The sequence below is a fragment of the Sitophilus oryzae genome, unplaced genomic scaffold, assembly GCF_002938485.1.
Source record: "Sitophilus oryzae breed Bouriz unplaced genomic scaffold, Soryzae_2.0 scaffold_942_pilon_pilon, whole genome shotgun sequence".
Classification (NCBI taxonomy): Eukaryota; Metazoa; Arthropoda; class Insecta; order Coleoptera; family Curculionidae; genus Sitophilus; species Sitophilus oryzae.
The window spans coordinates 2,246,115-2,271,983 of NW_022147575.1; the positions used below are offsets into that span (position 1 = coordinate 2,246,115).

The window sequence follows — 25,869 nt, forward strand, 5'->3', positions numbered from 1 at the left end:
GAATAAAAAGTGATTGGTGCGGGTATCCAACAGCCAAAACGTAGTACAATACCCAGGCATTCAAGCTCTCTATACCTTCTTCCTCCACTACTTAGCTACCTGCTGACGTTCAAAAACCAACCAGAGTCAAATCGCGGCCATGTTGCTTGTGATAGTACGACGCGTACCACTAGTGCTTTTCCTTTTAACTAACGCGAGTTTTTCCATGAAAATGTACTGAAATTCTTCGACGATGCGTACCTTCCGCTCGTTTCGCATGTCGCTAGTGAATATTTACACGTCAAACAGTTAAAGAGTCCTATTGCTCTAGACGATCGGTGACGTTTAGTATGCAAAACCGACGTGAAATTTATCAAAGCGTACTACTTATATGACCCACATTCGTTCCGAAAAGGTATTTACGTACCAGAAAAGAAGTAGTACCAATTTAGAGGTCACGTAGCCGAGATGGTTTGTTCAAACACTGTGTAAAGCTGCTTAGATCATGTCCAGCAAGAAACCGTTTGTGATCACAAAAACTAGCAGTTCGGGAGATGTTCCAGGCGGTACTGCCGTTACAGTACCACCACGATATCAACCACCACCCATTCCAGGCAACCAAGGCATTCTAAAACATCCAATTTCGAAAGATGCTTCAAAACATTACCCGACCAAGCTCCCAGACCAGAATTTAAACCCCTCCAAGTACTACCCTGTTCCCCAGCATCCGAAACAGTACTATCCCGGACAGTATCCACCGCAAACAATACCTACGCGGCCAGACGATCATACCAGGATTACTCAAGTGCAAGTGCATCAGACTGATACAAGACAAAGACCTCTGGATGAGCCGGGAGTGCCGCAAGTGAATCCTAGTGAGTTGAGAACTGTTCCTGTGGGGTTACCGCAGGGTTTGCCTCAAAACACGCAGGATTTGCGGCTACATCGGGGTGTTGTGCGGTACGAGGAAGAGTTTTTGAGGCCGGAAATGTTGAAGTTTGTCAGGAAGTCGGAGGATCCGAGGATCATGCCTCCCGTACAAGACCAAACAAGGTAAAACTTTGATTTTTTATTATTCACCTCAGTGTGATTGTCAAGAAATACGAGTATGTAGTCATAAAAGAGGTCATTTAAAATATATTTTTATTCAGTTAAGAGATTTTAGAACTTGGAAATGAAATACAACTGCAAATCAAAATTAACATGGCAATAAAAATGTTGAGAGCCACCGATAATTAAAGAAAATAGTTGTGCTCCGTTGCCAATTTTTCTTTAATAACAGAATATAAAGAACAATTAGTCAGGGGAACCTGCAGTGGGATTCCGTAAGCTTCGTTGCAAGAAATTTCTTGCCTAGCTAATGTTATTTTAAGCCGATTAATGAGTCACTAGAAAGAAAATATGTTTCCAGATTAAAATCGCGCTGCTCCATTTTTTACTTTAATTAAATAATACCACAGACTAACCTATATATTAGTTTGTGATAAAACATCTAATACATAATTTTTAAGTTAAATTTTTAACTAAATATTGAGTTTTATTGTTTCTCCACAAATATTATTGTTATCTCTTTATCATATTAACGCATGAATATACTTGCTACATGTGTATACCCCACTGGCAAGCGAACCTTTGGGTCGGCGTTTACATGTATAGGAGTGAGTCGTTATGGCAATCTAGTAAGTCGGAGTGAGCAAAAATACGAAGTATTTATTACATGACTACTTAATCTGACGCTAGATTCCATGCGCTTGGGAAAATACTCGCCTTCTGTCTTTATTCAGTACCTACATCTTATTTTACTAAGCGTGTTGACCGTACTCTTTGTACACATGAAAACCGGCACCCAAGACCAGAAATGCCGACCCTTAGTATACATATTTCTTTCTACTATTTTTTTTAACTCCTCTAAAATTAGAAATAATGGAGTTACCAGTTTAACACATTTCACTGGCGAATTGGTAGATAAGGTAAATAAATCTATACGTTCACGTTCAATGTGGTCGTTCAAATTTAAGCTTTAGGCTATTTATACAGGGTGAGTCTTAAATAAGTACAAATATTTTTAGGGGTAGTATATTTCGACCCCATTAACAGGATTATTAAGTTTTTTCGCGAAAAAAAATGAAAATTTTGAATTTTTGAGATTTTTTTTAGTTTTTAGTTAGAAAACATAATTTGTTGATAATATGGCAACATAGATTGTAGATTAAATTTATCCAGAAAGATCCAGTGGTTCTCAAAATTTCAGGAAAACATTTTTTTTGGAAGTAAAATAACTTGGTTATTTTGGATTTATTTGAAAAACGGTAAAGAGAAAATACATGTATGTTTCTTTCATCGAGATTTACCAGCCCTGAAAATATTTGCACTCATTTAAGACTCACCCTGTATAATGTTGTAAATATATTCTATAGTTCTTCAAAATAAAAATAAACTAAGAACTCACAATAAAAGAGAAATGCAGTTTAAGGTTTTACGTTCATTTTTAATGTTTTTTAGGAAGGTTATAAGGGTTATAGTTTTTATATAGACGTGGCAACAATGTCGGATTTTATTATTTTAATGACCTTAAAATATTTTTTGTGGAAGTAAATGTGTGGCACTAAAAAGTTTTTTAAATATTCTAAGAAAAATATCCAATCATATTCATATATTATAAGAGTGTTTTGGTGTATTGTGAACTAGGAACTAGTGCTTTATTTTGTTCAAATACATACAAGTTTGCTACTCTCCATACCTTAACAAATTTTGTTTCAGACATATGCAAAGTCTTCTATTAGATCTCAGAGCTTTAAAAGAACAGAATCAGCATCTAGCAGACGACAACCAAGAGTTGCGAGATTTATGTTGTTTCCTCGACGACGACAGGCAAAAAGGACGAAAGCTTGCCAGAGAATGGCAACGTTTCGGAAGGTACACTGCCAGTGTCATGCGGCAAGAGGTAAATAGTAATTAGAAAATGGTTTATTAAAATATATAGGATGTTCCTTGAATTAATGACTGAGTCTTTGAACTCGATCGTTTTTTTTTAAACGAAATTTCAATGGAAACCGTGTGAGAATCCGATTTGTTACTTAATATACTAAGATAAGCGAATATCTAGGTCTAAATCTAAGTAGATACGCAGTTTACAGAGTGCCAGTCCATATCTAAATGTAAATGATCGTAGGTAGACAGGAACCAAGTTTTCAGTAAGCTGGGATTTATTTGGCATTTTTGCAGGTTTTGGAAAACTTTTTAGAGCTGCTGGCCTTTCTGAATCTTTCATCTTTCCAGTGGCGTAACTAGAAATTTTAGGCTATCCCATAACTTTTGACCACTTCTTTTTGGACCAGAATGGGACCCTCTAGTTATTAGTTAGGTTACCTAACTTGTTATTAGTTATTAGAGGGCCTTCTGGTACTCTAACCATCTGAAAAAATAATCAGCACAATCGCACAAATTTCTTTGTGCGAAAAAAAAACTTTGTTTCACAAAATTGGATTTTGTAAAGCGATTGAGCACATAATTAGCCTACAAAAAAATAACACATTGTTAACATAGTTTATGAATTTATCTCCATAAATAATTAAAAAATGTTTAGAAAAAATAAAACACATTTCAGAGTAAATTTTATAATTTATTTAATATACAGGGTGGTCCGAACTGTATTCCGGAAACCTCGGTGGCATATTCTGCAGATAAAAATAGGCAAAAAAGTTCGTATAAATGTATATCCTAAAATGCTTACAGATACAGGGATACAGAACAGGGATACAGAAGATACAGGGTGTAGTTTCGGTTTTATTTCGATTTTTTCCAAATAATTTCTGAAGAAACGTCAATATTTGGATGAAAATGGGTGTCTGCGAGTTTTTTGGCATGACAAATGTGATTTTGATGTCAATATAACTCCTAATAGTAGGGGGCGCCCCCTACATGTGTTTCAGCGGCGTGCGGTCCATGGAAGCGGGGGAAGCACCGCTTCCCTAAACTTTTTAAAGATAAAAAAATAAATAGTTAAACGTTAATAATACTGTTATTTTATAACAAAACATTAATTTAATTTGTTAAAATTATTTATTTGAAACCTTACATAAACGTACTAAATTTAATTAGCCTTTTACTGCATGGATGCGCGTCTGGAAGTCGTCGCCGGTCGCCTATCCCTCCTTCATGTAAGTGTTATTGACCTCGAACGCAAACGACAAATTTAAGCCGGAAAATCACGCACAGTTGCTAGCCACGGTAGCGATCTTTCGGCCGCCTTCCTCGACTTTTAATTTATCGGGACGGGTTCGCTTGCGATTTTATAGGTAATATTGTATTTTTTTCGAATTTAACTGAGTGTTTACTATTTCGTTTGTAATAGAGGGTCAAGAAGGACAATCTTCTGCTTCTGCTAGTGTGGACAATAATTTAGACTGTGTTTGTGTTGTATGTGTGTTATTAAAAAAGGGATTTTCTAGTCGGAACTTCCAAGATATAAGTGACATTATTAAGTCTGGTAAGCCAACGGTTCATTTGGTTGTTTCCGTTTTTTCAACACTGATTTGGTCGTTTGCAAGATCTTCGGGTTACCAAGTATCGTTAACCACAGTTGTTCTTAGGAGTTTCGCTTCTTTCTCTTCTGCTTGGGAACAATGCTTACAGTCCTTATCGCAAGGTCTTCTGGAAAGTGCGTCGGCATTTTGATGGATCGCCCCAGCTCGATGTTTTGTGTCGAAATCAAATTCTTGTAATCGTTCAATCCATCTAGCTACCTGTCCTTCAGGATTCTTAAACTGCAACAGCCATTTCAAAGCAGCATGGTCTGTTCTTAACAAGAACTTTCTTCCATAGAGATACTTCTAGAAGTGTTCCACTGCTTTAACTACTGCTAGTAATTCTCGTCTGGTTACACAGTAGTTTCTTTCCGGTTTCGACAAGGTCTTACTAAAATAGCCAATTACTTTTTCTTGACCATCCTGGATCTGAGACAGAACAGCGCCTAACCCAACATTGCTAGCGTCGGTATCCAATATAAAGTTTCCGTTGCCAAGAGGGTAGCTAAGTATGGGCGCACTAGTCAGGGTCTTCTTCAGTGTTCGGAATGCCTCGTCAGAATCTGAGTCCCAACAGAAACGCCTCTCGCCTTCGGTAAGTCTGGTTAATGGTTTAGCGATGGTGGCGAACCCTGTACATAACGGCGATAGTATGTGCATAGCCCCAAAAAGCTTCTGAGTTCATGTTTGTCTTTGGGTATCGGCCACTCTTCCACTGTCTTGGTCTTCTGTGGATCTACCGCAACTCCCTGGGAGGAGACCACATGGCCCAAGTAGTGTACCTTTTCTTGACACAGATGACATTTCTTGGGGCTAAGTTTCAAACCAGAGCTCGCAAGTCGCTGGAAAACTTCTTCCAAATTCTTCAGATGATCGTCGAAGGATTTCCCCACCACTATAATGTCATCCAGGTACACTAAACAGGTGGTCCAGGATAGTCCCTTTAACACAGACTCCATTAGTCTTTCAAAGGTAGCTGGCGCGTTGCACAATCCAAAAGGCATGACGGTAAATTGCCACAGTCCGGAGCCCACCGAGAACGCTGTCTTCTCTCTGTCTTTCGGCGCCATGTCGACTTGCCAATATCCACTCTTCAGATCTAAGGTAGAGAATATTGTCGATCCCGCCAGTGTGTCAAGAGTATCGTCTATCCTCGGCAGGGGATAGCTATCCTTCTTGGTAACATTATTGAGCTGCCGATAATCAACACAGAACCTGGTGGTACCATCTTTCTTCTTTACTGGTACTACCGGCGATGTCCACGGGCTGTTAGATAGTTCGATAACACCCTCTTCTTTCATTTCTCGAAGGATCTTGTCAGTTTCTTCACGTTTGGCGAGTGGAAGTCTTCTCGGATTTTGTTTAATTGGTCGTGCATCTCCGGTATCAATTTTATGTTGTACTAAATTGGTACGACCTCTCTGCCCCGCTTCTCCTTTATCAAACACATCTTGATACTTAATTATCAGGTTCTCAATTTTCTACTATTTTCGGGAGATAATCCCTTAACGTTTACTAACTCCTTCACCATTTTGTCCGGAATTTTTGAAGTCGAAACTTTGGAGGCTTCCACGCTTCGAATGACTGAGGAGACCGAACAACAGTACCCTAAAAGGGTTCCCTTCTTCAAGGATACAGAATAATAATTCGTGTTCATTACTCTCACCGGTACAGTTTTCTTCGCTCGCAGCAGGGCTTTTCCAACAGCGATCCCTCGTCCTATTTCGCTGTCATGGTTCCTTGGCTCCAACAGAATAATACTCCCATTATTTATTTTACCTTCTAGGCAACCATCCAAAAATATCTCACAGCGCTCAGGGATCAAAACATCTTCTGCTACCACCACGCGAAGCGTCTCCTCACATTTTCGATGTAGAACAAATACGTTTTAATAAAATGTATTTGTATAATTAAAACGTATTTGATTGTATTTATTTAATTAAAACGTATTTGATGTAGAACCACTTCTTCATTTATTTTCAAAATTCCCTGTTTGAAGTTTAGTTCAAAACCTTTAGTGGTCATAATGTCCATTCCGAGAATAAGTTCATCTTCGATATCTGCTACTAATACTGGATGTTCAAAACTGGTGCTCCCAATAACAAAATTAAGGTTTACTTCTCCATGGACAGCAGCGGAGCCCCCCGTAGCAGTACGTAGTCGCCATTGTGTTGTTTTAACCTTCTTCGATATTTTTTGACATTTTGGTGAATTTGCCTTTGCTATTTGTTCTTTCAAAATTTCGATTTTTCTATTTACATCTTCCTCAATCTCTGTTATTTTATTGTTAAAATTTTTGTAGGCACGAGTCAAGGTCACCTTCCAACTCAAAGCAAAATGTGTCAGGATCCTCACCTTCCTCCACCAAAACGTCTCTCAGTCTAGCTTGCAAAATGCTTTTCTTTCCATCTGTCTCGCACTCTCTCTCTTCCAATATGCATTTCAGTTCGGACACTTTCAAGTCTTTCAACAACTTTTTCAGAGCCATGGTCAGTCTTTTTATTTTTCTTGTCTATCACACACGCCACACTTGACACCAATTGTTACGTTTTTCGTCGGTTCCGTGTGGATAGAAAGTCACAATTTATTTAAACACAATTTATTTAAACACAATTTATTTAACACTAATTAACAAAAACAATAACGATTAAAGACTTAAAGAACTATTTATAACTTATTTACAATTTATCTAATTATTTATCTAACAGAAATTTATTTTGAATTATCGCCGCGATTGTAACTGTACGCGTCGATTGGTTATTTATCTCTATCCCCTTCAGGTTTCGGGCATCGGCTTATATATGAGAGAAACAGACAGTCCAGACATATCTCGAAAATTCTTAGCGGCGTTCTTCGAACGTCGGTGGGCGTATGAGTCATAGCCGAGTGGCCAAGCCTAAAGCCGAGTTCACACGGTACGGGTCCGCAACATAAATATGAAATTTCTACACCTTGTATATCCGAAACTAAGTATTTTAGGACATACATTTATTCGAACTTTTTATTTATTTTTCTCTGCAGAATATGCTGCCGAAGTTTCCGGAATACAGTTCACCTGTATATGTAAATTTAATTAACCACCCTGTATATGTAAATTTAATTAAAAATGGACTTGTATATATGTTACAGTTGCATTTTTCCTTTAAGTTAGATGTTGTGTAAAAACACTTTTATGCCAATGCTGTTAACATAAGTAATGAGTTTAATTTAAAAAAAGAGAAAATATAAGAATGATCCGGCGGCTCTCAAAAGGTAAAAATACATTTTTAAATTTACATTATACAGATCCACTAAAAGGTTTGGTCTTTTTTAAGGAACACCCTATTAAAGAGAATTACTACCACACTTGTTTGGTATTTTCGTATAAAATCAAGCATATTTAACTGTTTTGGAGATCTACAAATTGATAGAAATAAAAGCTACAACATGATGCCTAGTACCATTTTAAGCAAAATGCAGCAGCGTTTTCTACAAATTTGTGTGATTTATTACAATTTTTTAGGTGAGCGCCTATCAAACGAAACTCCGCGAACTGGACAACAAGCAACAAGAACTAATAAAAGACAATTTGGAACTAAAGGAACTTTGCTTGTACTTGGACGAAGAACGCGGCAATGCAATTTGTCCGTCTTGTGGTACGAGTACCACCACAACGAATCTGAGGGACGACGGAGATGGATCTAGTAGTAGTACCAATGCTGACGAACCAGCTGTACCTCAACAATTCAATCCTAATGGGCCTAGGAGGTCGGCTAGCAGGGAAAGATTGCTCCACGAAAATTTGGCCAGGCAAAGAAGTACCTTCAACGGTATGTACGACATGTTTTGTTAAACCTTTGATTAAAGGTGCTAGATATTGTTTCATTTGAAAAGGAAGGGTTATGTTGGACTTTATGATCCTCATTTTTTAGCCGACCATACCAACACGTATGGTAGGCTATTAAGATCGGCAAAAAAAAGTTTTTTTAATTTCACTCAAAATGAGTTATTTGGGTCATAAATGATTTAAATACAAAATATTTTCATGGTGTCTGTCTGTCTGTCTGACTGTCCGTCTGTCTGTAAAACGATAACTCAAAAACCGCTAAACCGATTTTAACCAAATTTGGCACAAAAATACTGTGGCACCCGAGAATCTGGCAATTAGTTTTTGGTAGGGTGAGTGGTTGGCAAGGGGATATGGGAGGGGGTTAAAAATTTTAAAAAATCGTAACTCCAAAATTCAGTAGCTAGCGAAACGCGGTTTTCAATTTAAGATTAGGAAAAATATTTGCAACAAAATTTGTAATAACATCAAAATCAGTCAAAGTCGCAGTTTTTGAGATATTCCGTGTTTTCATAGTCCGTTTTTGAGAAAATCCGTGTGGAGAACTCCAAACTCCCATGGAACGCGACCCCAGGTGGCGGATAAGGGAAATAACCGCGGACCAAAATTGGAAAAATTCCTTTACTTTGAAACTAAAAGAACTGCCTACTAACTTTTTATTTACATATTTTAGTATGGGCGGCTATACGTGCCTCCTGGCGCCATTTTTTTTGTAAAAATTTTCAACAAGTCCAAAATAAACGAGTTATTTGACTTGAAATGACTGAAAATTTCCAAAAAAAAAATTTTTTGCTAAAATTTTGGGAACCACTGGATCTTTTCTGGGTTTTATATTATCAAGAAATTATGTTTTTTAATTAAAAACTAAAAAAAATACCTACCAAATTTTCAAAACAAATTTCGCGAAAAAATCTTTATAATCGTGTTTCTGGGGTCAAAATATACTACCCCTAAAAATATTTGCACTTATTTAAGACTCACCCTGTAGCTATATGGGCTAAACCCCAGCCTAATAAGTATCGCAAGAACCCCATTGTCGGACTTATTATTATTAATATACAGAGTGTAAATAAGCTCAAACAGTTCAAAATTAAATTTCTCAAATTATTTTATAAAAAACATATTTAAGTTAAGAAATCTAAATACGAGGCACAAATTTATTTTACAGACTTACAAAGAAACAATAAATGAGAACATAAATTATGTACCTAAATAGATTTTTAAAATACTTAAATCAAACACAATTAATGAGACATTTTCTTGAAAATAATTTACATATTGTTTTAAATAATACACAACTTATATTCTGTACGCTATTCTAGGAATCTAGGTGAAATAGTTGATGGCAATTTAAAATTTCGCGACCTTGTTAAGAAGTTTTTATCTATATATTGTACTAATCTACTAATACTAATCTGCTAATTGTTTTTAATCATAACTTTATTATAATACATATCCCAGCATAGAATTCAAACAAGAAATTTTAAATCAGAATCGAATATTGTATGTAAATATGTTTTTTCTTCATAACGGTTTACACAATTTTTGTTAATGTATTTTTGGAATTAAAAATTCAAGTGCAAGGCATTCTTCCTTGTTATTCAAAGCAAATATGTTTATTGTAGCGGAAATAACATATAATAGCGTAAATAATATGGTTTTGAATTCGCAAGACTTATTTGTATGGACATAAACCAGTAAATATATGCCTATTCTTATGTATATAGGGTGTCTCTAGTCGTCTCCCAGGAAGATGACCATATCTTTTTAAATTTATTTACTTTTTTCTTGACATTTTCTGCGACTCCATAAAAAAATAATTTCAACCCTTTAAAATACTTACACTTATTTAAGAGATATCCTATATATGGATATGCTTATTTTTTTATTTATGTATTGAATAGATTTTTTTAGCCGACCATACCAACAGGTATGGTAGGCTATTAAGATCGGCAAAAAAAAAAGTTTGTTTAATTTTACTCAAAATGAGTTATTTGGGTCATAAATGACCTAAATACAAAATATTTTCATGGTGTCTGTCTGTCTGTCCGTCTGTAACACGATAATTCAAAAACCGCTAAACCAATTTTAACCAAATTTGGCACAAAAATACTGTGGCACCCGAGAATCTGGCCATTAGTTTTTGGTGGGGGTGGGGTATTAATATTAATATTAACCCTAATTAATATTAACTTATTATAATTAATAAGGGGGTATGGGAGGGGGTTAAAAATTTAAAAAAAAAGCCAATTTTTTTTCTACATTAAACTCTTCTGATTTTGTTTGTGTATAGTATTGCAATACATACCAGGAAGCTAACCAAAATCTATAAGTTTACGTATCGTATGCGTTTGCGTATGTATACAGGGAACTTCTAATAAAGTGGTGTAATTTTGAATAAAATGCGAAAAAATACTAAAAGGATTTGAATTTGATAAACTTTTGATTTTTTTTCTATATCGTCTTTGAAAATCCTGCTGCTATAAAATGGGCCCCCCTGTATATAAGTCTTAAAAGTATTGGCTCTGTGGGAAAATACCTACGTAGCTATCTGTTGATTTTTTTTTATTACCTCATAAATATCCCAGGTAGATAAACCATGTTTTAAAAGCCCATACATTATGACCTTTTTCTATAGGAATGCCAGAAAAATGATCTTAGATTTCCCACTATTAAAGCAGAGGTGTAACTAAAAGGTATTTTTAAAGGTATTTTAGTCCTAGTAAACTGATATGTCGAAATTTCGTTGTCTTACCTTACTTACGTTACTACCCTTGACTTGAATATCTATAAAGAGGATAAATACTTCCTTAGTTGTTCCCTAGCTTCTTTTTGTTATGATTGATTTTATTTTTGTCTCTAAGCTGAAATTATTTGTATAGATCAAATAATGCAATACGTAAGAAGCTTGGAACAGAGGGTCAAGCAATTGGAGGAGGATAAGCGGTCTTTGACACATAAAATTAATCAAGTAGCTGCTAGTACCGGAGATCCAAGTATAGCAGTACCTCCGGATGCTCCGGTTGGAGGTCTGAGTGGACGACCAGAAGCAGTTGTTAGAGCTCTTCAGGTAACTATGTATTTCAAATTACTTAGACATGGTGATAGTTTTAGAAGTAGCAATTGAGTAAAAGTGATAATACTCCTAGATTTTAAATTGTCAACCAGTATATGAATATGTGTAAGTTTAAGGAGTGCTAGATCTACACCAAGATTATTAAAATTAACAGAAATGTAACATTTTTAATATTTTGCTGTAAAAACCTCTGGAATCTCGAAATCACAGATAATAATACTAGATAACATAGTATAACATACTATGTTATCTAGTATTATTATTTTGCATTTATTTCAGACTACTGGATAACAAATGATTGATGAAATGGATTAACCGTATGATCGAAAAAAAACGGCGTCCAGTTGGCTTGGAAATGACGATCGATGACATTTCCCATATAATTTTACGTATAAAATGACAGCGATCTTCATTTCATAGCCATCGTTGACACCGTTTTTATTCGATCATACGGTATAATGTTATATAGTATTATTATTTTGCATATAGTATTATTGTGGTATTATTATTTATATAGTATTATTATTTTGCATTTATTTTAGAGACACCCTGTATAATATACAAGGTGAAAGTAAACGTAATTGTTTTTAGGTTCTTGAAGTACGGGAACAATTGGAAAGAGAAACTAGGTCGCCAGAAAGAGGTGAAAGTGGACAAGAAGCACCCAACCAGCAAGATCTTGACGATGGACAAAAAGCCCTCCTATGGGAAATGTGTAATGTAAGAGAACTATTTATAGAACCCTTATATATTCTTCCTGTAATTATTTTTTGGTACACTTCTATTAGCTTTACCTGTATGAGCAGCATTTAAACCTTATTTTTACCCAATTTTAGAATTAACTCATCAGGATTTTTTCGAATTTTTTCTTTACTGTATAATTAATTTTATCAACATTTTCAGGTGGTTTGGAGAAAATTAGAAGAGGGACCACCTACACCTAGGAGATAGTGCATATAGTTTTCTTGCCAATTCTGTTAAAATGTTATATATTATTTTAAATTTTTAAGCCTGAGCAATTAGGAAATATGGCGGAGAAACGTTTATTTCACTTTAAATAATTGCAGATACAGTAAAGTCTACAATAAACCTGACTCTTATTTATGTACATATGTCTTATAGAGTATTAATAACTACTATTCTGGCCAGTATAACTAAAATCTACTATGTCACAATCATCTTTTATGTTTAATAATTAGCAATCGTTTTTAATTTATTTTTTTAGTCCGGTCCTGTATTTTTCGCGCCATTATATTCTTATTCAAATCCAAAATATGAGTTTGAACATTAGATTTGAGGTTTCAACCATAAAAGAAGTATTTCGCAAAAATATATTATTTTACAGTAATTTCGAATTTACAGAGCATCTTTGTTATATAGTCTGTTTAGTTAATGTTCACTCAAATATTGTACAACTCATACTTTACAGATTTAAAACCAGAACTTTAATATTAATTTTTTTTATAAATATAGCATTAAGTATTTTAGACTTTCTTGGGACATATTTTTAATTGCCTGGTTTTATTTTATCTCAAAATTAATCTCAACGATTTTTATGAAGTATTACTGTTTTTAAAGATATATTTTTTTTCTTGTATTTTGTTTGTTGTAAAAATAAACATTTTTTTATTTAACTGGGTTTTTCATGTAAAGTAAAAAAAATGTAAAAACAGTTAAAAATATATTTCATGTTATTTACAATTAAATGACACAGCTCATATAATATTAAAATAAATTAAAACCTTTATCTATTCTATAATACACAGTTTTAAATTCTATTTTATCTTCATATGAATTTAAGATTAAGAAGATATGGGCACCAGTATTAATAATGAATACATTTTTTATATTAAATAATATTGTCAACAATTTTTCATCACTATATGGTACCAGAACATTATTTCATTTTTTATAATACAAATTTGATATTTTATTAACATTTAATACATCCTATTAGAGAAAATAATACAAAAACAAACCAAAGATTCATCTTACTACAGAGAGTAGAAATAATTTAAATAGGTTTATACAAAAGTGTGGTGACATACTTCTTGCGATACCTATGTGTAGCGCTGAGCACCATAACACCATCCTTGATTGAAAGAGCATACAAATGATTCAACATCACGTGATTTGGTTCAGGTAGAAGGGTAGGTTCGCACTAAAATTTAAATTGTTACTGTTTACTTACTACAAAATTGTAAACGAGTCCTGGTTACTATATAAACTTACTGAAAGTGGAGTATCCTTATTTAAAATGACTTGAAGTAAATGAGGTGGCAAGATAGGTGGTCCGCTATTCTTCTCCCATGGTTTATATGCAGGAATTTCTTGGGAAAACTCCTTCTGTGCATCATCTTTAGCGCTCTCCTGATCTTTTGCTAAAGCTTGAAATACTTCAAAATCTGACTTCTTAACAGTGATTGAATTATTCTTATCACCTAAAAATTATCAGTAAGATTAAAAAAAGCTTATTTTGAAACATGCAAAACAGTTACCATTTGTATCAACAGTTTTGTTATGAGGATCATTTTTCCATTCACCGTCCACGCAATATCTGTACTGATGTTCTCCTTCTGACAAATCAACAATGGTAACAAAGTCTCCATGACTTTTTACCATTGGAATTTTTTCCCAGTTACTAAACGTGCCTGAAATGCAAACATCTTTTCCACCACCTAAAAATGAAAGACAACAGTCAAATCTGTTAAAAAATAATTAACTGAAACCTAACATTACCTTCCCAACGAAAAACTGTTGGCGTTTTTGAATTAGTAGTTGTACTGCTCGTAATTGTAGTGCCTTCGGAAACTAAAAAAAAATTGCATTAAAAACAATCTTTGTCTATCGCAAACGTTTTTATTACCTGTATTAGCTCGGGGCCTATTATATCCTTCTGCCGGTTTTGTAAAATAAGGCTCCTCATCGTCCTGAGACGTCTGGTATCCCAATTTGTCAGGTGTCCTATCAAAAGTAAAAGCTTGTCCTTCCTTCGCAGGTGATGACGGTGCAGTCTCACCAAATTTTTGTCTATCCCTTGTCGGTCCTGCACTGCCTGCATTACCCATTATAATTTAACTTGTTTACTTTTTAAAACTAACTTTGAAAATCTTAAAGGGCTTTTTATTTAGGACATATTAAAAATTTGACAACTATATTAGTCTGAAGTTGCAAACAAACATTTTAATTAGACGGCCTGAGCTGCCAGGGCTATTCGGCTACGACATTTATACTAATATGACCTTAGTTTGATTCATATCATCATATACATTTTATATGTATATGCATATGATCTAGAATTTAAAACAGTTTAAACCAATGATTTCAAAAAGAAGAAGAGAAAATACGGCCATTTTGTTTTGAAACGTCATTATGTTGGTTTCTTTGGGTGATGATAATACGTTTTAATAAATATATTTGTTAAAATCGATTGAAGAAGCCTTGAAAGTGTGTTAGATATAATTCAATTACTTGCCCTATAATAGAATAAACTTTCTGTTTGGATTTGGGTGATTTTGTGGTAAGGTATTCATATTTTGATTTTTCAAAATTTTTGCATAGCTTTTCTGTAATATTGAATATTATAGATAATGGATAGTCCTGCTAAATCAAAATCGAAAAGTCGTAGTCGGTCTTTGAGTAGCGGCAGTAAAAAGAGTAGATCGAGAAGTCCCAGTTCCTCTTCATTAAGTCGGTCTCGATCGCGAAGTCGCAGCAGCGATATCGATGGATATCGTTTACATATTGCTGATATTGGTAAGAATAACGTTAAAAACTAATACACAATACGAACTGTAAACTTCTTAGGCGACGATGTCAGAAAAAGCGACCTGGAAAAGGTTTTTGCGCCCTTCGGCGAACTGCAAGAGGTATGGATGACAAACAGCACCCCGTGTTTCGGTTTTGCCGTCTTCAAAAGCAAGAAAGACGCTGCCGCGGCTTTGAAGGCTACTGATGGAGCGTAAGTTGTCTCTAAAATACCTCTATGTTGGTTCTGATAAACTTTAAATTCTAGGGAGGTGGCTGGATGTCGCATTAGAGTGAGTTATGCAAGACCGAGGACCAGGGGTAAAGGAAGACGTTATTTTTCCAATAACATGAGGTGTTATCAGTGCGGATATTCTGGACATTTCTACAGAGACTGCCCTGAAATTACTGGAGGGAGTGACCGTAAAGATCGGTAAGTATCATTTTTTATTGTCATGAAATATTTGTTTATTAATGCAATACTATTTATACCACAATCTTTTTTTTATTGGAAAATGTTTAGTTAGTAGTTAAAAGTGTCAATAAGAGTCTGATAAATGAATTATTTAGCTATACTTACCATAAAAAGAAAAGCTTTTGTAAATAACTTTATTCTCGTTATCGTCGCTGTAATCTTCGTCCATTATTAACTGTTTTTAACACTTAACAACACTATTAGGCAATTATTCTGAAACTTATTTTTGAACAATTCACTTTAAGTGTGCTTAATAAATATTCAGAGCCTTCAAATAGAACTGTTGCTGTAAATTTAAACGATAAAATTGCTTTTACAAGCGAGGCAATGCGTCGAAAATAAACATGATAATACAGGCTGGAGTCAATTTAATTAATTATGTTCTGTTTGTTTAAACAATTAGAGCAACAAAGCAAAGGTCATCTTTTAATATATTCTGCCTATATAAATCTACTGTGCTTCTGGTTCTTCCAGATCAACCGATATTTTGAACTAATTTAGAACTGTTCAAAGCAAACAAGTTTCCAACATATCACCGATTTTTAATTACAGGCAAGATAATGACATTGTTTTTGGAACAATTTTGTTTTTATTGAAATTAATGGGGCTATTTATAAGTTTTATAAGATGTTGTTACTTGTCTTGAAGGAGGTCGTTATGCTTTTTATTGAAAATTTCTCGATTTTAATATTTAAGTAAAGATAAAGTGGATTTTATAAAGTATTAAAATTTCTATCTTTTATTTATAAATTTATTTTTTATCTTGGGAATTTATTGATTGCAAATTTAGATAAAGATTAAGTAAGGCAATGGATTTGAATAAATAATGAACAATGTACACAAGAGAAACAAATAGCTTGGAGCTAATAACGATGTAAATCATTTTTATTAATTTATTAAAGAATAATTTTAGAGAAAAAATATTTTTTTTTAATTTTGTGACATTTTTTAATATTTATACAATATAATATATATAATAATAGGTAGGGTTAGGGCTCGAACACACTGACGACCAGGTCGCACCGGCCAGGCCGCTGCTAACTCAAAATCATTAAATCAAATGATACCGCCCACACTAACGTCCTGGCTGTCCGTTGGTTGTTGCGACCAGTAGACTGCACTAAAATATTATTATTTCCTGCCGCTTGTTGCCGGTTTTCTTCCAAATTAATAATTTTTCAGATGAAATCCCTCAAATTCAACGCACAATATTTTATTTTCTATAAGATATAGTGTTTTAGTGTAGTTTTTGCACGCGTGCAGAAAATCCAAAGATACAGACTGGATCAAAGAGAAACTTAAATCTGGTCCCTTTTTTTATCAATGTGGACTCTAGTAAAAATTCAAAACATTTTTATATGACATACTTTATTTATGGTTGGTATAATACCTGTTATTATACCTTCAAGTTTCGATGTTAAAAAATAAAAAAATCATATTTAAAGCTTTCCTACAACCACTTGTTTTTTTTATTAAATTATTTTTTTTAGTTGTATTGTAGTCCTGTACAAGGAGGACAACTGTATTTTAAATATTATATTTAATTTAACGTTTTCCAAACAAGGTCCATTAGACTATATTTCTACTAGGTACATTATTTTTTAAAAAAATTAAGAGTAAAAGTAACTTAAACATTCATAAAAATAGAAGTATTTACTGTTGTAGATTCTCAGTAACAATAAAATAGAGGAATGTATATTGTAAACATTGAAATAACTGGAAGCTAAACTTTCTACCTGCTTATATTTAGAGCCAGTGTCTGACGACCTCTTTTTACGATGGCCCTAATATGTTTACTTCTAAAGTCGATAAGAGGCATTCAAGAATATTTTAAATGCATTATTTAATATTATAACATTTAATAAGCTCATGAATAGCAACTTCGCTTTTTAGTTAACTCGGATATTTTAACATTTCTGAAACTTAATTCTTTCTGAAACAATATTTTCTAATTGGTAAAACGTAAAAAATCGTTAGATCTGACAACTCTGTTGAAACTGGTCGTTCATCTGGCCGCAGCTATAAATGCAATACATCCGGCCAGCCGACAGCCGCCAGGTCGTTGCGACCTGGTCGACAGTGAGTTCGAGCCCTTAATCAGTAGCTTTAGACAATACTTAAATTCAATGACTTCTTGAATATAATTTTCTAGATAGGGCAACTAAAATTAATCTGTTCCAAAATATTTTCAAAAGCATTATATTAACTTCAGTATTCATTATTAATAAAAAAAAGATTAGTGGCATACTATAATTGAATTGGTTAAAAAGAAGAATACCGTGTGATCGAATATAAACGACACCACAATAGGCATGAAGATAATATTTTAGTTCCAACATTATGAGGTTATATTGCTAAAATTCTTGTCCTTTCTTTGCTGTTTTAACATTTGAGTGTCTTGGCTATGCTGTGATGTCATTTTAATTCAATCATACGGTATATTCTTTCAAAATATATTAAACAAGGCCAAAGTTAGGCATAATACTGATTCAGTTATATTATTTTTTCTTTTAAAACTTAAAACGTCTGTCTCGAGTTGGTGGTGCGATTTGACTATTTCTATCAATTTTTTTAGTAATTTTTTAGGTTTTTCTGGTATATTATTTAAAAACGACAACCTAAATATTGCTCAACTTTTAGGATTTCCCATTGAATTCATTTTTAATTAGCAAACGACTGTCGGTACAGTTAATCTAATAATAATAATTTATACCATCGCATTGTCACTAAAAATCGGAAGGTTTGACAAAGGTGACTTTAAAATTGTTACGTGTCAGACTTGTAATTAAGTTTTTTTTAAACAAAATTGGTTAGTTATAATTATAGTGTAATATAACTATAGGAATAACAATTCAATTTATTTTTGTTTATACAGGGTGGTCCGAACTGTATTCCGGAAATTTCGGCAGCATATTCTGCAGATAAAAATAAGTAAAAAAGTTTGTATAAATGTATGTCCTAAAATGCTTAGTTTCAGTGATAGAGGGTGTAGCAGTTTCATTTTTATTTCGATTTTTTCCAAATAACTTCTGAAGTAACGTCAATGTTTGGATGAAAAATGGTGTCTAGGAGTTTTTTGACATAAGAAATTTGATTTTGATGTCAATATGACTCCTACTAGTAGAGGGCGCCACCTACATATTTTTTAACTGGTGTCCGTATCTGTATAATACTACTGAGTAAAAAGATATACATTTACAACGTTTTTTACGTAAAAAATGTCTCTTGGTAAAAATCGCTACGAGTATTGGTTTTCGAGATATTTGGAATCGAAATTATCAATATCTGTCATTATTGACATAAATTAAACATGTTAACTAAATAGTTATTAGACTGAGATCATAAATTTGAAAGTTTTTGTGCCAAAAGTTCAACAGAAACCGTTTTATCATAATTTTTTTGCAGAAAAATTTATGGTTAATTTAAAAAAACAAAAATTTATCAAATTTATTATTTCATAACTACTACCTACTACTCAACGTGTTTTTCGTCAATAATGACATGTATTGACTATTTCCATTCTAAATATCTTGAGAATGGTTGCTCGTAGGAATTTTTACAAAGAAATATTTTTTACGTAGAAAGTCACAGAGATGTATATTTTTTCCCTCGGTAGTTTTATACAGGTACGGACAAAAAGTTATTACGCTTCAAACCGCAGTTAAAACACATGTAGATGGCGCCCTCTACCAGTAGGAGTCATAATGATATCAAAATCAAATTTCTCATGTCAAAAAACTCATAGACACCAATTTTCATCAAATATTGACGTTACTTCCGAAATTATTTGGAAAAAATCTAAATAAAAATGAAACTTCTACACCCTGTATCTCCGAAACTGAGAATTTTAGGACATACATTTATACGAACTTTTTTACTTATTTTTATCTGCAGAATATGCTGCCGAAGTTTCCGGAATACAGTTCGGACCACCCTGTATATTAGCCAACATATACAATATGTTTCCAGAGTGTCTTTACAAGAGGGTAAACTTTTTATTATAGACATTTTGACAAAAATGCAGTCTTTATAAACATTTTTGCTTGTTCTAAAATGGTTAGTCCCGTTTAGACTTTTCCAAATTTCCTACCATTTTAGAGAAGATTAAAAAAACATGAAAATATACTTGATTTTGAAGCCCTAAAAATCCTAAAAATTAACAACGTTATATGATAGATTACATTCTTTGATAAAGAGTTATTGTTAATTTTTTTTGATGTATCACATTTTCCGATAACTCTTATCACACTTTCCTTTGCATTGAACTAAATAAATTTTGTGATTCTTTAACGTTTTAGAACTACAAAAATATGACGCTAATTAAAATTTCATCAATAACAATTTTTCAAAGAATGAAAACGAAATATTACCATAGAAATGTCTTTTGAATTTTAGAAACAAAATTCAACTATATTTTCATGTTTTTTTTAATTTTCTCTAAAACGATATGGAAATTTTAAAAAGTATAAACTACAGTAACCATTTTATTTTAACAAGCAAATATTTTTATGAAGAATGCAATATTCTCATTTTTTTGTTTTTTTAGACGTTCTGAGATATTTTTTAACTTCACTGTCTTTGTTAAATTTTCCGATTATATTAGTTCCATTGAAGAAGATATAGGAATTTCTCCAAGGATATCACAAAAGCTGTCTGTTAAATTAACGATTTAACTTTCAATTTTATTACGGAAATTTTTATCGACATTTCGTGTATTATCAAGTCAAATTGATGATAATTACTTTGGATTGATGAATATGTTTAAACCTGGTTACGTAGACAACGTAATTCCGCAATTAATATTAAACTTTTTTTTTGGTTTTAACTTTTTTATAGAACATACATCAAACAAAAATTTAATTATTTTTGACGTATGAACTCGATAGATTCACGGTTCGTCCTTCACCGTTACGTCATGATTATTTGTCAAATATGAGTTTTAGGGTGTGTCTGAAATCAGTTCATATTTATTTGAAACTTTTAAAGTACGTTCCTATATTTTGATAGAGCGAGTTCCGTTTTTTTTCGGCATTTTTTTTTCTTGAACTCTTCTTCAGTTTCAATCCCGTTAATTCCAATCCTTTGGACTGTTCAAATTCCTATATATAAAGCATCAGCAACTCGCTATATTATTTAAAAACGCTATCAACAATTTGTACTTTACATAAAATATTACAGCTTTGCGTTGTATTTACTTCATATACGGCGTCCACGGGCAAGAGTGTTCTACCAGCGTCTCTTTCTCGAGAAAAAATATTTATAAGCTTAGCAATGAGCTCTAGTCCATTTTGGTTAAATGTTTGAGGCATTTTTGAAATAAAAAAAAATGTTTAAAAGAATGATTTTTTACAGCCACAATAATGAAATTTTAATTTTGACATTGATCAATGTTCGTCAATAAAATTATAACCCCAAATCAAATGACAATGACAATTACTAAAAAGCAATGACTAAAGAAGTCAAGGACAAATAACACCCCAGACCACATTGTTACCATGGCACCAAACAGTGCCGTGGTCATATATTTTTCTTAACTTGAAGGGATAATTATTTTTTTGATAAATATTTTAACTACGCCTATGGTGTAGGCGATGGCATCATACTAATTAATTACGAAAAAATCGTATTAAAATGTTAACAAAAGGTACAAAACTAGTATCGCCCTATAGCGCACACCAAGTACATATAATATCAGAAAAATAACTATTGAATTCAATCAGAAAGCTAAGAAAACGTTAAAAAGGTGGAGCGGACTGTTTATTTACCTATGAAACGTAACTCCCGACTCTTTTTTATCGCTGCGGCTTTTACACTTGAAAGCTGAACAACTAATCGCCATTGTAATAAAGTTTATACAAAGCTTACTACACACAAACTATTAAAAATCGCTAAAATTGTCGCTGGTGACCTGCCGATCTAAAGTCCGGCGTCTAAAGTCACAAATTCTGCTGCAGCCCAATGGGCGTTACATGTCGTTATATTCTTTAGTCATTGCTAAAAAGAATATATGCAGTAATTTACGAAATGCCGTAATCACGTCACCAATGTTTTTCATCTGGTTGACAAGTGCTTGAGAGAGTTCGACAATATATGACGTCACCTTCAATGGTGGCTGAACATTCTCTACATTTCTTAACTGTACACGTTATGCAGGCTTTTTTGAATATTCAAGATATATTTTGATTTATACGTGAATTGGGAATTCTAAAACACCAGATTATAGATTTTTAGTTTCTTAAAATGTTATTAATTCTACTAATTAGCATAAAATAAGTACAAGAACACTTGAATTTTTTTAGCAGGCACTTCTATTAAACACTTTTAACGTTTTGATAAAATAAGACGCTGTAATAATATCTATCTTCTTCAATGGATCATATATTATACATATTCCATTATCACCGCAATGTGTGTTATGTTCTAATTAAAAAACGCTTATTATCACACACACACACACAGACATTTATCTCGCCGGTCCATTTGAAATAATCACCTAATTGTTGTTTTGTGATTTGTCAGGCACATGGTATTAGTTTGTATGGTTTGGTTATTCATAGTATGGGTTAAAAAACGTTTGGTTGATATGGTATCAGTCAGTGCAGTGAACTTTGGTATCACGTGAATGGGTTGGTCTGTCGAACCGCGCGGTCAGATGGAATGTCAATTGATATGGTTGCTCTATCGCTCTCTCTGTCTCTATCTCACGAAAACTGACGATCACCATGACGACGCGACGCCACGATGATGCCGCTAAAATGGTCTGGGTGGTCTCTGTTGTATGGTTAAATTGGTATGCTTTTTAGTTACGGAAGGGACAGGAGAGGCTACAGGGATCGCGACAGGGATTACGGCGGCGGTCGCCGCTCATCGTACAGATCGTCGAGGAGGTACAGCGACGATTACGGAGGCGGTAGCAAGAGGAGAAGGTCGGATAGGAGACAACGTTACTAGGTACCGTATATTCCTGTAGGATTGTCCTAAACCAGATATCTACTGGCTTTTATAAAGAATCATTTATATTATAATAATTTATAGTTAAAGCGATTACTTACGGATGGTTTTTTCATAACAGGAGAGTTTACCAATCACAACCGTCGTCACAGAATTACCTAACTCACGTCCGTGGATAATATAGGGCGGGGTTGTTGTATTTTAAACATTTTGTTTAAAAATTAACTATTTAATAAAAAAAAACGGTGTGTGTACTATGTGCGCATATTTGAAGTGAAACTTCTTACTGACTTATCAAATTGGAGGATTTGAAGGACATGTTGAAAATGACATAATATAATGCTGTTTTAATATAAATATTATTTAAAATTTACTTCTGTAATCTGTACATTTTCTGTTTCCTCACTAGCCTGCAAATTTTGTGGAATACCACCCAAAATACACACTTTTACGCAAATGCCTAATAATGTTAACGTTTAAATTTATTTAAGAAGAGAAAAAATTTTGAACCTAACCAATAGTTCGGATTTATAGTGGTTTACAGTAATTTTTTTAAATTCTACGAATATTTTTGTTGACCATTGGTTTGAAATAAATATGACAACGTCCTCCAATGAAAATGCGAGTTGCTTAACTCTAAATAATTTTAATTCTGCGCTAGCAAATGAGCTAGATGCTTTACCTAGACCGTTATTCAGAATCTACAAACCTATCGATGAAAATATGCATGAAAATTTACTTCCTAGCACACCACCAGAGGATACTGGACACAGTATAGTATCAAGCTTATTATAATGACTTTCTTAGCTTTAAATCAAATGTTTTTCGGTGTTTGCGTGATCGTGCGATTCTTAACACTTTTCATCTCGCTAGATCGTGTCTCACGGCCGGCGGCTTTGAATTTATACTCCCAGCGAGGTATACTCTCCTGATATGCTATAACTTTCCGAAGTAAATACTTTAGTTGTAATATAATACTATAGTCAAAAGAATTTCCGAGGCACGTTATAGTTTTCTACTGATATAAAACCAACGATTATTGCAGTGCAAATCACGACAATTATACCGGGTGAGATTATGAGAATACTATGACAATAAATCTCATTTTTTGAAGGACTGTCAGTTTTGAGCTGTTTAATGTCGTGCATAGGAAATTGTTTTATTTGTACTAGTAGAACACCTTAGTAGTAGACGGTTAACATCGTTCTTTTGATCAAAATTTGTCTAATTTTTGTAACTATTAAAAAAATTGACTAAAAAAAGGTAGGTACAATGTTGTAGTGTACTATTTTTTGAATTTGATTTTTTTAAACTAACTTTGGGAATGAAAAAAAAAGAAATATGTTTACTGTATAGTTTATAGTACTTTTCCACATATTGTAAAAACTGATTTTTGACTTTGATTTAATTTATAAATCTATTCCTTTGTGTTATTTTTGAAAAAGTGACTTGCAATTAGTCAATTTATGTAAATTGAATTTTTATTATATTCGCCTTATTATTTTTTTTTTGAACTTAAAATTGTGTGTTTATGTCTTACAAATGTTGTTCAATCTTTTGTAGAAATTAGAACTTTGATACTCTGGATAAAAGAAATTCCTATTTACGGTAATTGCGCATTGAAAAACATATGAATTCATGATATAGTTTGGTAGAAAAAGTGTTCGTTAAAAAAATCCGTTAATTTAATATTTTCTCAAATTTTCTTTGTAACCATGTGCATGCAACATTCTTTGATTATAGATAAAAAAACTGTATTAACCATTGAAAATATTGTTTTTTAATTATAACATACCTTTTTTAGTCGATTCCTATTTATTGAAATACTATGGGTTTAATAGAAATATAATACTTTTTATAAATCTGATTATTACAATTTTAAAATTATTTTTCGGAAGACAGTTTTAGATCTCATTTAATTGACTTTTTTAATTACCTCTTATAAAAATTTGATTTTTATTCTTCTCTAATGATGTGCAATGTTTTTGGTTTCCTTCCATTTAAAAAACAGATGTTTTTTATGAAAGCCTCTATTTAATGTAGATTTATAATTGATTGTATTCAACACCAATTTATGGAACCAAATAACTCTATAAATAAATGTCATTGTTCACTAAAATGTCTTATTTTTTTATTTGTCCTTGTTTAAAGCCCATGCTACATCTATTAACGTTTTATCTGTCAGTCTTACCTGTACGCAGACAAACAAAATTGTCCGTTTGACTTGAACTGATTAAGACAGAGACCGTCTGAGAACTAAAGGGATCATGCATTTTTCAGTTGTACAGGCTACACTGAAAAAAATATATAAGCGATACCAAATAAACTTTTAGTTACGTTATCGATTGCGCGGTAATAAATTCATTGTTGCCTGTCATAGACATATTCGGCGCCGGGCCGACAACTGGAATTTAAATTTTCCTGACATTTTGATTCGTTTGACACTTTAGTTTTGAATTACGAATTTTTGGTTTAAGACAATTGTGTTGTGAAACTTTAAGCTCAAAATTTTTTACTAGCAGATCTTGCAGTCGAAAGCTGTTCTTTTTAAAACCTCTTTTAGTGCGAAGTGTACAAGATAGCTTAATAGGCGTTGCAAAAAACTGATTGTAACCTTATTAGAATATTTTGAACGGGAAGTAATGATCCTTTATGTCCCCTTAAGTGCTGTTAAAGAGGTGAGTCTTGTTGATGTAAATAATAACTGTTTGTTTCCTAAAATATTTTGATTAAAAGAAAATACGTAAATTGGGCAACGCTGTGTCGGTCAAGCTTAATCACGTGACTAAAAGTTTATTTGGTATGATCCATATGTGAACTTACAAAAAATAATATGGATTATAATTTTTTAATAATCTAATATTTTTGCATAGTTTTTGCAACGTTTAATTTAATGCAATTTCATAAAAAAATTGTTTAGACATAATTTTAATAGTCCCATCTATTCCAACTAACTTCTGAAAAATTATATCTACAGTTAATTAAATTTAAAGAATAAATACACTAAGCTTCATTCATTACTTTGAATATAAGCATTCAGAACGTCAAAATTAGTGGTAGGAATTTTCAATTAGTGGAAGTGGAAATAGTTAACAAACTTTCAAGTTTTCCACTAATTATACTTCAAAATTTGCTTCATTCTTGGCTTTTGATTTTCATCTCAAGAGTACACTCCATAGTCAAGAGGAATGTGGTTAGAACAGAGGCAAGTTAGAAATCTAAAGTTTATTGTGTCATAAGCTAAATATTAGGCTTTCTCTATGGATACAACTGATTACACCGCAAGCTG

The 25,869-nt window shown here is 32.9% G+C and overlaps 3 protein-coding genes across 5 annotated transcripts; 2 read left to right on the plus strand and 1 right to left on the minus strand.

The window, feature by feature from the left end:
• On the plus strand, nt 1-12,602 carry LOC115890982 (coiled-coil domain-containing protein 85C). Its single transcript, XM_030911357.1, has 6 exons — nt 1-1,032; nt 2,740-2,923; nt 8,008-8,314; nt 11,214-11,401; nt 11,999-12,127; nt 12,311-12,602. The coding sequence occupies exons 1-6, from the start codon at nt 485-487 to the stop codon at nt 12,356-12,358; spliced, it is 1,404 nt and encodes a 467-aa protein (XP_030767217.1). The 5' UTR covers nt 1-484; the 3' UTR covers nt 12,359-12,602.
• A 473-nt stretch (nt 12,603-13,075) lies between these two features.
• On the minus strand, nt 13,076-16,316 carry LOC115890957 (5'-AMP-activated protein kinase subunit beta-1). Its single transcript, XM_030911323.1, has 6 exons — nt 15,735-16,316; nt 14,274-14,462; nt 14,147-14,218; nt 13,906-14,085; nt 13,640-13,848; nt 13,076-13,568 (listed from the first exon to the last, which is right to left on the minus strand). Exons 1-6 carry the CDS (start codon nt 15,796-15,798, stop codon nt 13,422-13,424), a joined length of 861 nt encoding a protein of 286 aa, XP_030767183.1. The 5' UTR covers nt 15,799-16,316; the 3' UTR covers nt 13,076-13,421.
• LOC115890958 (serine/arginine-rich splicing factor RSZ21A-like) lies at nt 14,758-24,693 on the plus strand. Of its 3 annotated transcripts, none has more exons than XM_030911327.1 (5): nt 14,758-14,927; nt 14,995-15,163; nt 15,215-15,368; nt 15,423-15,587; nt 22,149-24,693. In XM_030911327.1, the coding sequence occupies exons 2-5, from the start codon at nt 14,998-15,000 to the stop codon at nt 22,249-22,251; spliced, it is 588 nt and encodes a 195-aa protein (XP_030767187.1). In that variant the 5' UTR covers nt 14,758-14,927; nt 14,995-14,997; the 3' UTR covers nt 22,252-24,693. The 3 variants fall into 3 exon arrangements, with proteins under 3 accessions (XP_030767187.1, XP_030767186.1, XP_030767185.1); XM_030911326.1 differs by having other exon boundaries at nt 14,759-14,932; nt 22,433-24,146; XM_030911325.1 differs by having other exon boundaries at nt 14,760-14,927; nt 22,433-24,146.
• The last annotated feature ends 1,176 nt before the right edge of the window (nt 24,694-25,869 follow it).

What these genes read in the sequence shown, in the direction of transcription:
- LOC115890982 (XM_030911357.1), top strand. Translation starts at nt 485, where the DNA reads ATGTCCAGCAAGAAACCGTTTGTGATCACAAAAACTAGCAGTTCGGGA. An exon ending in CCCGTACAAGACCAAACAAG is followed by an intron (nt 1,033 to 2,739) that starts GTAAAACTTTGA and finishes ATTTTGTTTCAG; the next exon opens with ACATATGCAAAGTCTTCTAT. An exon ending in CAGTTGTTAGAGCTCTTCAG is followed by an intron (nt 11,402 to 11,998) that starts GTAACTATGTAT and finishes AATTGTTTTTAG; the next exon opens with GTTCTTGAAGTACGGGAACA.
- LOC115890958 (XM_030911326.1), top strand. Translation starts at nt 14,998, where the DNA reads ATGGATAGTCCTGCTAAATCAAAATCGAAAAGTCGTAGTCGGTCTTTG. An exon ending in TTGAAGGCTACTGATGGAGC is followed by an intron (nt 15,369 to 15,422) that starts GTAAGTTGTCTC and finishes TTTAAATTCTAG; the next exon opens with GGAGGTGGCTGGATGTCGCA. An exon ending in GGGAGTGACCGTAAAGATCG is followed by an intron (nt 15,588 to 22,432) that starts GTAAGTATCATT and finishes TATGCTTTTTAG; the next exon opens with TTACGGAAGGGACAGGAGAG.
- LOC115890957 (XM_030911323.1), bottom strand. Translation starts at nt 15,798, where the DNA reads ATGGACGAAGATTACAGCGACGATAACGAGAATAAAGTTATTTACAAA. An exon ending in CAAAACTGTTGATACAAATG is followed by an intron (nt 13,849 to 13,905) that starts GTAACTGTTTTG and finishes GATAATTTTTAG; the next exon opens with GTGATAAGAATAATTCAATC. An exon ending in ATAAGGATACTCCACTTTCA is followed by an intron (nt 13,569 to 13,639) that starts GTAAGTTTATAT and finishes TTTAAATTTTAG; the next exon opens with TGCGAACCTACCCTTCTACC.